The following is a 13,409-nucleotide window of genomic DNA, read 5'->3' as shown; positions in this document are numbered from 1 at the left end:
CCAAAACGAAATTGATAATGATTGATAATGATTGGCGATCATTACCATCATTGATAATAATTACCAATAATAAAAGAAATTTTTACCATTTATAACAGTTATTCGTAACCAAAGTTTATTAATTAAAGATGTTAACATTTATACCAGCACCTTTAAAATTCCTCTTATAACAGTTATGATATCTGCTAAAATATCTAAACTATCTAAAAGTATCTTAAAATATCACACAATGATACTTTCAACGCACAAACGCGTGACTACGAAATTTAGAAACAGAAGCTTCAATCTACCATACAATCAATACAACTCGTCTCACCCATACAATCCTATACCCATAATCACACCATTATACAGTTTCTTTCCATTTAACCGCAACCATACACCTCCGTATCTCAATTTCCCACACCTAACAATTCCCAATGATCCCCACATCAATTTCTATTAATCGATGGAACGTTTCGTTCGCTGGCTTCACAATCATTCCATTAACTTGTTCAAGCTGAGAAAGTGTTAATTAATCGCAGAATAGTCTTCCCGGAACCCTCATCGTCCGATCGATTAATGGCCTGTCTCCTTCCCGTTTGAAATTCTTCCTCGTCTTCGCTTCTTGCTCTCTTCCCCCTTTACCTTTTTTTCGCTTGCCCGTGTTCCCTGATTATGGCCGTTCCTCCACGAAATTCACTTCGTCCCGTATGCCATCGAGACGATTGATCGAGAGCTTGGTTAATAGCCCGGCACAGGTGCTACCTGGAATTACCTAATAATGGCCGGTCTGCCAATCAAGTTTTGCAAGTTTGTAATTTGCGGGCCGCTCGTGCCACCGCTTCTGAAACGCGGAACTATGGCAGCTCGACACGAAACCAGCCGAACCGTCTGTGAACTGGTTAAATAAGCGAGTCTTATTAACCCTGATCCGTTTAATTCAGCCTGGATCAGTGACTTGAGAGCGACAGTAACAGCAGTAACTGAGACGCTTTCTTGTATCTATATTTGGAAGATGTTCTTAATGCAGGAAAATTTGGCGAATTTCAATTTCATAGAAATATTACAACGATAGAGAATAGATGAAATTATTTTAACATACTGTTAACGATATACCGTGAAGATCAATTTTACGTACACACGCTTTTTATGATTCGAATAAAATGGCAAACAACAATTCACGCTTCTCGCCCGCAACGACGTGTTAGTTTGCCGTGGTTTTCGTTAAATTTATTTCACGTGTCTGCTAGTGGATCTTTTTTTAGTGTTTTATATTTTCCTTTACAATTTTACGATTTTTAAGTGTCTTTTATTATAAAATTAATAGGACAAATTAATAGTATCAAAGCTCGGTTAATCATTGCCTCGTCAAAATTGACACAAACTTGTTGGATTTGTATAAATTTCTAAATTTTATCGATTATTTATGTTGAATTAGAGAAGTATCAAGGTAGAAATGCATTCTTTTCATTCGTATTTCACTAAGGGTTATTCCGCAGATACACAGACCTATATCCATTAATTTATAAAACATGATGTTATTAAAGTTTCCAGAGGAAGGATTATACTCGTGCACAATTTAAACAGAAATAGGAATTCAGATTACTGAAAACTTTCAGCAATCACGACAAGTACACAAAACAATAGTATTCGTATTTATTTAAAGGATCTCCTTATAAATCTCCACGCGCTGAAAGCAGTATAATACATCTGGCAGTAATACATGCAAATTTTTCTATTACAGTTTCGTTGCTTTCATCCCCAATTTTCTCAGATTAAAAGTTTCGTCACTCGTAGCGACGACTTTTTCCTTCGACACTTCGTTCATCTTTTTTTCTCTCCAATTCCATCCATCTTCTCAACATTCCTTTCTTTTCGATTTCTACCTCTGAAAATTCTAATAGCTTATAAGTGGTATATTTAATTGAATAATCACAAAATATTCTTTGGCCACGTCTGTGTTTTATTATATATTTATACGATATACCGAAGCTTTCATCCTACCATATGCACGTCTAATAATACCCGGAAGAGAAACGGAAACGAACAATCCAACCGTTCGAGCGTATAGTCGCATTAACGTTTGGCCGATCGCACCAGGAATAAAAATAATCGAACAGTTATTAACGCGTATTACTGTTACCGATTCAACGGCCAGCCAAGAGTATCCGAGTGTAAATGCGATACTTTAAAATAGAGCAGAGGTCGATCAAGTGTAAGAGCATCGTGCTCCACTGGGCGACCAAGTATCGCGTCAAAAATCGACCATCAAGTTCAATAAGAAAGATTAATCATCGTTATTCAAAAAGAAAAACTTGCTATTTTATCGTATTGCGTATTCGATAAATTGTTAGACAATTATGGCGACGAGAGGAAAATTGTCGTGGACCAAGCCACATTCCTTTTACCTGTAATTTTATAGCGTTAATTTATTTCGATAAATCATAAATCATCATAAATCATTATAAATCATATAAAAGTAGAGGAATTCGTTTTTTCCAAATCCTTGAAACCTTTTCTAAGAAAAGGTTGCAAGAGATAAAACGGTGAATTGGATAAATCGCATTAAGAATTTTCGTCGTGGTTTTGTGATATTAGCTGATTTTTAATTGATAATTATAGTAGTTTAAAAAAAAACTTTGTTCTTTTCATATTTAGGAAGTAAATAAAAATTCAATAGAAAATACATCTACAGAGTCTTTTTTCCCAATAAAACCTTCAGTTTAATAAAAATTAATTTTTCTCGCAAACTATAAAAAAAATGTGCACTACGAATTATCGGTTTGACTTAACTGTATTTAACGCTCTTCTACGAGCTTTCTTTCTCCACTTTCACGATCTCAGAATCGAGTTCTGACGTAAATATTCGACGTGCTGCACGTACGGAGCGGAAGTGAGGGTACACCATTACGCAATTGCTTGTGCGGTGCTTATCTGTTTGCCTCGCTTGATCTGAATCTCATTGACTCGATAATTATGTAATTCGTTAGAACGTCACGTCCTGCTGACTGGGAATTGCGTCGAAGAAGCGAAAGCTTCGTGAATCGCAAACTTGCCTTCGACCCTGTTCTCAAACTGTCGTTGTCGTTTTGTCATAAGCCTTAAGAAAGTTTCGTAAGTTTATTCCTTTTTTTCTTAATTTTTTTTTTAATTACAGAAGATAAAGCACATAAGATTCTCTTCATTTTTCTTTTCTCTTCTAATTTGTTCAGTTTTCATCTTCAACCTACTACCGAGCTAATTAAATCAATAATGGAATGAAATAATTTTTCATAAAATACATGAGAAATTCTACGAAAAGTTAATTAACCCAGATATGCATCGATTTCTTTTTTACCATGCTTTTCCTACATATATAATGTTGTTTGTTTTCCATTCTGAACAAGCGGAATGTTTCGATGACATTTTTTTCATTATTGTTCAAGATTAATCTATTATTTCAGCTGTACAAAAAAGAACATGAAATATAGTTAATGTTGAACATGTGGCGAAGAATCACAACAGAGGTAAAAAAATTAATAATATTAATATAGGTCAAAAAATATAGACGATCATTTACATAAGAGGATAATTCTAACATCTGAATTTTAATATCTTGTAGGTAAAAGAAATTTTACTTTCTTCTCTTTTGGAAACTCTTCTGCATAACTTCATTAGTTCATTTCCAAGAAATCAAATAACAATGAAATACGTACATGATGATTTAATAATAATTACTAAAAAAAAAAATAAATAAATAAAAGGAGAAGCAAGAGTATCTGGAGAAGGTGTAAATGGGATAAAGTGATTTAAATGCAATACACGTAAGAAAGCATTTGTGGTGGGAGTGGAAGGACGAGTGAAAGATAAGATTTAACATAATCCACACCTTTGTCCTAAAAAATGGAATTATCAATAAATTAACTAATTAATAATTACTGGACACGTTATTTCTGTCGACGATATAAAAATAAAAAAAGAAAGAAACTATAATCTGTATTTTACAAATATCTTTATCTCGATCAATCGACCGGTACAAGATTAATAGTTAGAGCTATAGATGGCAACACGCTCATCAGCCTACGTCTTTTCTTCCTCTAATTATGCAGCTACAAACAGCAACGCGACGTCGTCGTTGGACCCAAGTTAAATTAATTAACTCCGGCCAACGTGAAATCTGCGTAAGGTTTTAATTAGGGCTAAACTCGTACTGTTCGATCCAGTGCACGGTGATTAACTGTAACGGATTTGAACTGTAAGTTCATGCTAATTAATTAGCTTTTACCGACGTTTGCCCGCCGGTGCGCCGCCTCGTTCCGCGTACGCGTAAAACTACAACCGGCGATTACAGGAAAACACGAGGCTTGTTTCGGCCTCGTTCGTGACAACAGACCATCGTGCTTTAAGTATAACGTGGAAATACTATGTAGAGACCTTTCTTAGCCTTCTTTATCATTTTATCATTTTCGTACATCTTGCACGCACTTCTTGTTAAAGGCGGGTTAATGGTGATCGTTAACTTGTGACCGTTTTAATTGAAAATAATAAGGTTAAAAAGTTCTCAGATGGTGAGAAGTATAATAATGCAGCGCATAATGGATTTATATTAGATTCTTGTAATAATTTAAATATAGCCTACACAAATGTTATATAATCTTTCTTCTTTCTTCCTACAATTTTGCATTTTCATACTTTTCCACGAACTTCTTGTTAGCGTTCAGTTAATCGCGATTGAAAGTTTGTAGCCGTTTTAATTGAAAACGTTAACGTCCAGGTGGAAATTGAACTTGTGTAAAGCGAAACTAAAATTAGCTCCGCGTTGTGTAAGTTTCACAATTTCGTTTACACTGAATTTCTCAAAAAACGAATCGCCTGTTTCAATAAATATATCGTTCGTAAGAAGATAGCACGAACGATCATACGTTTCAACGTACATTTTAAAACACGATATTTCTAATATCGTTGCTTTTCTTTGCTTTCCGATTCACGATTCAGTTGGAGCTGTAATTTGCAAACATTGAAACTAACAGATACGACATAAACGCTGAAACGTTAGAATACAAACTATCTAGAAATAACTTTGTGAAATAATTAACAAACGATAAGTTTACATATCGTATAATTATTATTTCGTATAATGGAAGAATCGGGCTCGATCGAGACCCTGTATGGACGCGAGATACTCGTAACGAGACGAAAGTTTCGCGGGAAAGCCGTGAGACGAAACACGGCCATCACGAGATAGACACGTGTTACGAGAGAAATCTGCGAGTGGAACGGCTGTTTGATAGAGCAATTTCAACTTTCTCGACGATACGGTGCACCGCTGCCTGGATAGCTGTCCGTCCGCCACGACTTGAAAGTGTACGTATAAACCAGAGGAATACCGATTTCCATCTGGAAGTTCTCTCGGTTTCTATTAAATTTCGATACGTGCAACCGAGACGTCCGAATCAGAATTCGAATTTCAGGTCTTTTGTGCGAGGAAATGAAGTATCCATTTCTTAAAGTAGAAGTTTGGTCAATTTGCAAAGGTTGACGTTTTCTTTTTTTTTAATCCAGTTCGTAGATTTTTGAAAAATCTGTTTAATAGTTGAAGAATACAAAATTTGACAGAACGAATAGAAAATTGATAGAGTCAAAGTTTCAATAATCCTAATTCTATATTACGTTAGGTACTTACTTATTTTATTCACAGACGTGACTCGATGAAATCCTTCGTTTCTCCTTAATCATAGTTAGGCGAAGTAGAAATACAAATGGGAAAACCATTAACGGTTCGTACCACGTCAGCTCGTCCCACGAAACGAGACAAGTGAAAAGCGTCTGGACGATGATAATTAGAGAAAATTCCCTCGATCAATCTCTGTGCCCTTCTCGCTCAATGAATATTTATGACATCCCTGGGTAGTTTTCATTCGGAAGAAATTCAATTCTCCACTAATAACTTCAACCTAAAGCTTTCGATATCAAAGAAGCCAGTTAACTGCTTCCAAGTGATAAATTTAAAAGAAAGAACATATATCGATCACGATTAATCCTGAAATTTAATCTTGAAATTTAAAATCTCGAAAGATAATATGGTATGTATACTTAATTATCCTAAAATTGTCAAGTAACCAAAAACGTTTCGTCGCATTTTTTACAATAAAAAACATAGAAAAGGAACACTATATTTGTTACGTAATTACCTTTACACGTAGTTAAAAAAAAAAAAGTTTTAATTGGCCAATTTTATTTCATTGTTCAAGAAGTACGAACTAATGAAAGTAGACCATAAGCTTTCTTCGCGCATAAATATCATTTATCATTATATTGTATATCATTTACGCACAAGTTGCTAGCTTAGATAATTCATAAATTTTGATCGTTAAAACATCGAACAGATCGATGAGATTTTTACGAAATTAAGATTGAGAATTACCACGCTCTTCCAAAACCGAGCTTCCAAATAATATGATCACGGGAAAATTTCAAATTTCCAAAGGATACTATTCGTGATTAAAAATAATCGATGACTGAATTTCATCTGACTGGCGATGCTTGTTTATTCGATTATTGTATGCACATTGTACACGATACAACAAAAGCCATCAGCAGTGTGTTTATCGCGATTGTAATTTATGTCGACTCACGTGTTCATTAACTAGACGATATTGAATATTACTTCATGTATCACGAATAAACGACTGCTATTCCCTGTTGCGATTCGATACGTTAATTATAACGATGGATGATGGACCAAAGTAAAGCAAACTTTTCCGCGTATATCGCACATATCATATAATCATGCGATATTGTTTAATGTAAAAGGTTATAAATTCTGTATTGGTAAAATCGTGTTTTACCTTAGGCAATTGTTCCTGGTTAATGTTGTTAATTCTGTGTGAAAATTTCACGTTCGTGGATGCAGTGCAGAATGAGAATTCGTGCAGAGTTTGAAACTGTAGAATTTTAAATTTAAAAGTATTATGTTAGAATATTTATTAAAATTATTTAGAATATTTTGCATTATTTTAATATTATACAATATTAATGTAAATGTATTTTTATTAGCATCGAGTTGATATATTCAGAAGCTCGTTCAATTCTTTAATCGATGTGAGACATTTTTCTTACGAATCGAACTGTATTAGTAGAAAGTATTAAAAATTGTGATAAAATTGCAAGTCAGCCTATCTGACGAGCTGATGTTTTTGTAATTGCTTTTATATTGTTGTTTTATGAAGTTGCTTTCTCACATTACTCGCAATTTTACATTCCTCGTTCGCTTTATTATAATTTACTACAATAGGAATTATAAGAATTGACATACATGGCTCACTGTACGTGTATTCTACGTGTACTTTGAAATTTGAGTCTTTATATGCAACAAATAGTTCTCGATCGTTTCTTTCTGCTGTATAAAAACTACATTTACATATGCTTCATAAATTTATCAAAAATAATATTTTTGTTTATTGTATTTGATGTACATATTTTTAAGAACCACGATCCACTTTCTTACTCCTTCTTACATCATTTTATCCTCCTAAAAAGGATCAACGTACAATTTCCAAGCAAATGAACAATATCATTGATAAAGATGAATACAATGCAAAGATTAGATATCAATTTAATGATAAACTGACATTGAATTCTGAAACTATTTTTCTCCAAAAACGCTACAAATGGATATTTCTGCAGTACTTGTAACAAGTCATCGACATATTCTATTGTCAAATAATTAATTTCTCTATTATCAACAAATTAATGCATTAATACGTTCTATTGTATCGGTGGTAAAACATCGCGAAACTTTAGTCATCGACATATTCTATTATCAAATAATGAATCTCTCTATTATCAACAAATTCATTCATTAATACGTTCTATTGTATCGGTGATAAAACATCGCGAAACTTTAGTCATCGACATATTCTATGGTCAAATAATTAATTTCTCTATTATCAACAAATTAATGCATTGATACGTTCTATTGTATCGGTGATAAAACTTTAGAAACTGACAGAGCTCACACGTACGTCACATCGTAATCTGAATTACTTGTAGAAATTGAAGGGTTAAAAGGGTTAAAAAAATATTCTCTCCTTCTCTTTTTGAAATATGAAGCGTACAAAAAGATGGAAATACTTGGAGGACTCAAGACGTAAGAATGACAAATACATAGCCGAGGAATGATCGTAAATTTGGTGGGCGCGCGCGTGCAAGTAAACGTCCGCGAGGCAGCGCGTAAAAGCGTCGCGCGCGCCTTTCAGCCTCATGCATAAATGCATCGTTCGCATTGGTAGACGCTGATACACGCAAATGTGACGCGCGACCCTGCGTCGCAATGGGCTGTCACCGCGACGCCTGTAAACGCAAGAAATTGCGCCTGTAAAACGCGCGACGTTTTCTTAATGTTTCTCTGCATCAAATTTCGTTCGTTTGCAATCCCGTTAACGAAGGGAAATGACACTTTATAATTCATTTAAGATTCACGTCAGAAGAGGATATTTCACCGTAGAAACCGTAATTTGCGATTCTATTGATTTAAAAATACATTTATCGCGTACACCATTAAAAAAGGGATTATAGCGTAAAATATATGAATAATGTACTGTATTATTATATTACTCCGTATGATTATATATAAATATATAATATTCTGTAATCTTGTAGGAAAGTTATAGCAAGATGAAAGTATATTTTCATGGATACACGTATTCTGAGGTTTTGCTGAAAAACGTGATTTACAGTAAACGCATGTTATATGATTATTCTGAACTTTTCCATTATATATGAACTTCTCGGTTGTGTGATTAGTATTCTGAAACTTTGTAGGAAAATTATTGTACGATGAACATATATGACAGGAATTCTAAGATTTTGTCGAATATATTATATCAGTAGCCAACGCATTGGAATTAAAAATTTCTTTCTTCTCTTTTATTTTTAATAAAACTAATGCGAGATAGATACTCCATAATACAGATGTATAATGATAACATTAATTGTTGATCTTCGATTTAAATGCGAATGTTCTGAGTTCTGAAAATTTGACATAATTCAGTTATTTTGAGGTAAGTCCAAGTATAGGTTTCGTACGAAAAGTATTCTTACGACGCGACTTGCAATGGAACGAACTCAAATATTGTTGGTAGATGTTCCGTTTACCGTGATAGCTACTTTTTAAAAAGTATTATTCGTCGGATAATACGTTATGCGATTGTTTCAACAGAATAAACGAATTAATTGGAAGACTGTCAGGCAGCTGGTGGAAATAGAAAGCGAGTTCAAGTTAGAAAATAAATGAAACCAAATAATTGGGGAAAATTAAGAATGGTAGGTATAATGAAAGCAGGTAAGTAAAGTAAAGAAAGTAGAAGAAAATCGAGTACGGAATAAAATTAATTGGCGAAGCGAACTCTAGAAGGAGAATTTTATTTCAGCCAACGATCGAGTATTTCTTCGTTGCAATTAAGAATAATATCCATAAAACGCTCTCAACAAAGCTTCAACGTTATTCGAGAATCAACTTCTTTTTATTCATTTAACGGAGTACATCTTAAAGAAACGTGGAAATAAAGACCAATCGATGTTATCTTTTTGTGCGATGAAAAATTCAAAAACCAAGTCACTGTTATTCTCGTGAAAATCAATAAATCAATACTTACGCTGAATCGTATCTGCTCATGATAGATACTTCATGATCATTTTATCAGATCAACCCCTTAAGATACATTTGTGCCATATGTATCGCGAAAGGTAGACAATTTTATAATAATAATTACAAGACTTAGCTGGAAATTATTTTTGATATCATTTTGTAGACATTTATTTAATAAAGCAATGCAACTGAAGACATGTGTTTTATTGATACTATTTTCCTAATATTTAGCGATCTCTTAAGGGGTTGAAAGAACGAAAGCCAATGATGCGGACAACTGACTTGTAAAATTTGTATCGATAATCCTATTCCAAACGCAAAATTTCAAATCTCAATTTTGCTCATCGATCCTGTTCTAAATACTTTCAATTCTTCTCATTAATCCGATCCATATTAACGTACAATATCAAAGCTCTTTTCCAAACACAAACTTCTAATCTTCTCACAGGATGATATTCAAAGAGTAAAAATATTAAATAAATATTTTACAAAATTCCAACCTGATTTCTTGTTATATTCATCGAATCGTGCTCTTTGCACAAAATCTGCTTTCGGATTGCAAGTCAAATGCTTCCACTGGCTTTCGTCTAAACAAACAAATAAATATTGAATATTGATGTGGCACGTACCGTGAAGCCGATGCCAACAGTTGCTGCGAAGTTTCCTGGTTGAAATCTTCCGGTATCGAACTGGACCAGCAGAGATGTCTTACCAACACCGCTGTCGCCCAGGAGAATTGTCTGCGATCAAAAAAAGAAAGAGAAGTCGTAAGTCCTCGATCACTATCGTTTTCTTATCAAGCGCACGTCAATCAAACCAAAGTATCTCTTTATTGAACACCGTTTATGTGGACTTTACGATATCGTTCTTCGAATGAATATCCCTTGCAGAACATTGACAGCTTCCGGGATCAATTTTAAAGTGGCCACTTTTATCTTAATCGAAGATTTATTTGCAACGAAGTAGGATTTAAATTGACGATCGACGAGAATATAGATTTATATTACTAATTGGAGGATTAAGAATCATAGTGTTATAAGTCCATTGTCATTCTTGCGTTACATTTTACCTTTATTGTTCTAAACAACTCATTATATTTCCTCAAATTATAAAAGAAGCTATACCGTAGCATAGAATAAATTTATTTAATTACAAAATTAAATGGATGCTACTTGGAATCTGGTGCATGATGAAAGTTACGATTTGCGATTAAATTGTGAAAATCTTGACTTATGCTACTACGATTGTCAGTTCCCCAATCGATAGTAATTCTTTTTTAATTTCCATCTTCTTTATTGCACAAAGTTGGATGTATTGTTACAACGTAATTTATCCGTAACTTTTGCAAGTTGGAAAAGATTATAACAACTGACCTAAATCTTTGAATTACAATAATTGTCCTGAAAAATAGATTAAAGAGCGCAAGTGATTTCAAGTAGGTATGTAGATTATATATAGACGAACAATTTTTTCCAAATATCCTGAAATCGTCCAATCAGTCACCAATCAATTTCCAATCATTTTCAAAACGAACCTATAACCTTCGAACTTCCTGTCGAAATCCTAGTTCCCCTCGGCCAATACCGCTTCAATTAGGGGCAACCCTGTAATTACAAGCGAGCAGGAGCATCCTTTACGATTTTTCTTGGCCCGGTGGTAGCTTCTCAAATTACGCGTAACGCATGGTTCGATTTCTCTCCCATGAACCGTGGCACGCTGTGTGGTCCCATAAAGGCTGCGGTCGGCAGTCAACTTTGTTGCACTTTGACTGTGGCCGTTCCTCGATAGCAACACCTGTAGCCGACAATAGCCGTTTGACCTGCTGGATTATTACATTACGAGCCAGGATGGCACCTGCTTCGCCATAGGTACAAGTTCGGCCATGCGTATAATTTTATAGAAGAAAAGTAGAACTCAAACTACATCCGCCTATTTTTGTTTTCTCATCCTTTACTACGGGCATTCGTATTTTTTATGGAACATTTAATGGAACAGATAGGTACCATTTTATATTCTGACAGTACTTCAAAATACTATGACATATAGTGCCAAAAAACTATAAAAATACCATAAATTATGCAATTTTTTATTGACTAATTATTGCCAATACTCTGATATTGTTAGTATTATTGTTATTAATATTACTGTACTACATATTAGTATTATTACTAGTGTATATGCTTATTATTAATTGCTTTAGTTATATATTATCTTAGAAAATATTTCTTACATCAGGCCATGAAATATCTCTTTTTGTTTTACTTGTCTGAAAACAGTAAAAGTATTACAGAATAAAAGATTATTAATTAATTAATTGTAACCAAATGATATTATCAATATTAATAACAATAATATCATTGATATTAATGATACTAGCAAATAACTATTTGCTTCTAATAACACTAATCATAGAATACTAATAATATTCAATATAGTAATTATTTCATAAAATAATAAATACATAAATAAATATTAATACATGCTTATATAATAATGATAGCAATAATATTAGTAATATTAGCTAATAATTATTTACTTCTAATGATACTAATTATTATTATTATATATGATTATAATGATATTTATTCCAGTATTTATTATTTCAAGAAATAATTATCACATTGAAGCCTAAAATATCGCTATAAAATATTTTCTTATTATTGCACAAAAAATTACACGCGCCACTAATACCATCGCCTATAGAAATATATTCGCGTTTCCGCAAACGTGTATTCAAACACATACTCACGAAAGCACACTGCGTAAATGTTGGTTTATGCAGTCGTAGGCATCACAGTGCGAAAGGCACGGGTGCCATTATCGGTTGGTTAAGGGAGATGAATTACAACGACGCTACGATGAATTTTTCTTACGGAATACCGTAGGAATGTTCAAGTGGAATGTTTCAGGCGATGTTGATGTTCGATGTGGATGTTAAAACGAGTCGTTTCTAATTTTTGTAACAGTTGCGCGGGCTGTAGTCGGGTGTATTCGTTGTTTGAACATACTGACAAACGAAGAATGTGGTAAAATATTGTAAATTAGATGTTAATGGCTAATTTGTTTCTACGATTAATTTCGTTATTACGGCTTTACATTCCTTACGACTTTCTTGATAATAAATATCCCATTTCTCTCTGTCCGAGAGGAATTTCCTGATAAACATAAAATGCTTCTATAATAGTTGCCAGATAGAACATTTCTGATTAATTAATGTACGTTAATAAACAATCTGTATTCGAAAAATCGAAACGCAAGTTGTATGGAAAAATACCTAACAGCAGAAAGATAATTACCCACACATATATTTTATGAATTTTTGAACAATTGATCTATTTGTTCATTTTCAGAGAATTGGTTATTTTGATCACTCTGCTGATTCTAAACGATATCAGATATCCTCACGTAGCAGCTGACAAACTCGTCGCTTCTGAACATCCCGAACTCGTAAACAGGTGATCGATAAAAGATTGCACGATTTGCTGCGATACGAAGGTAATCATTTTGGAGAAACATTTAAATAGACGAGCAGTTACACACAAACATGATTATTAAATATACGTTCGAACAATATACGTATTGCTATGAAAATAAATAAATATCTTATAGTGTATAATTTTCCATACATGTAATAATAAAATGTGATACAACCTCGGTGACGACGTAATGAAAATTTCATTGAAATTTCAATAGAATTTTCAATAACTAGATTTTTCCTGATATAATCGGTAATAGTTATTCCTTAAACAATTTATTATTTGAAACTTCAGAGATATAGATTAGATTATTATTTAGATAT

At 33.4% G+C, this 13,409-nt stretch overlaps 1 protein-coding gene and 1 long non-coding RNA gene across 4 annotated transcripts in view; one reads left to right on the top strand and one right to left on the bottom strand.

The window, feature by feature from the left end:
- Positions 1-13,409, bottom strand: part of LOC100649131 (ras-related protein Rab-37) — a 172,705-nt gene that overhangs the window by 89,888 nt on the left and 69,408 nt on the right. For both annotated transcript variants that reach the window (XM_003394526.4, XM_003394525.4), the window contains exon 4: positions 10,240-10,350. In XM_003394526.4, coding sequence (XP_003394574.1) covers positions 10,240-10,350 — 111 coding nt within the window. The remainder of the gene's footprint in view (positions 1-10,239; positions 10,351-13,409) is intronic.
- LOC110120314 lies at positions 2,646-4,451 on the top strand. 2 transcript variants are annotated; one of them, XR_002308937.2, is made up of 3 exons: positions 2,646-3,096; positions 3,426-3,488; positions 3,584-4,451. It is a non-coding gene; the product is annotated as an uncharacterized LOC110120314 (long non-coding RNA). The 2 variants fall into 2 exon arrangements; XR_002308936.2 differs by having other exon boundaries at positions 3,195-3,488.

Source organism: Bombus terrestris, chromosome 3, assembly GCF_910591885.1.
Source record: "Bombus terrestris chromosome 3, iyBomTerr1.2, whole genome shotgun sequence".
NCBI lineage: Eukaryota > Metazoa > Arthropoda > Insecta > Hymenoptera > Apidae > Bombus > Bombus terrestris.
Note: the sequence above shows the minus strand (reverse complement) of the source record. Positions and strands in the feature narration are given on the sequence as shown.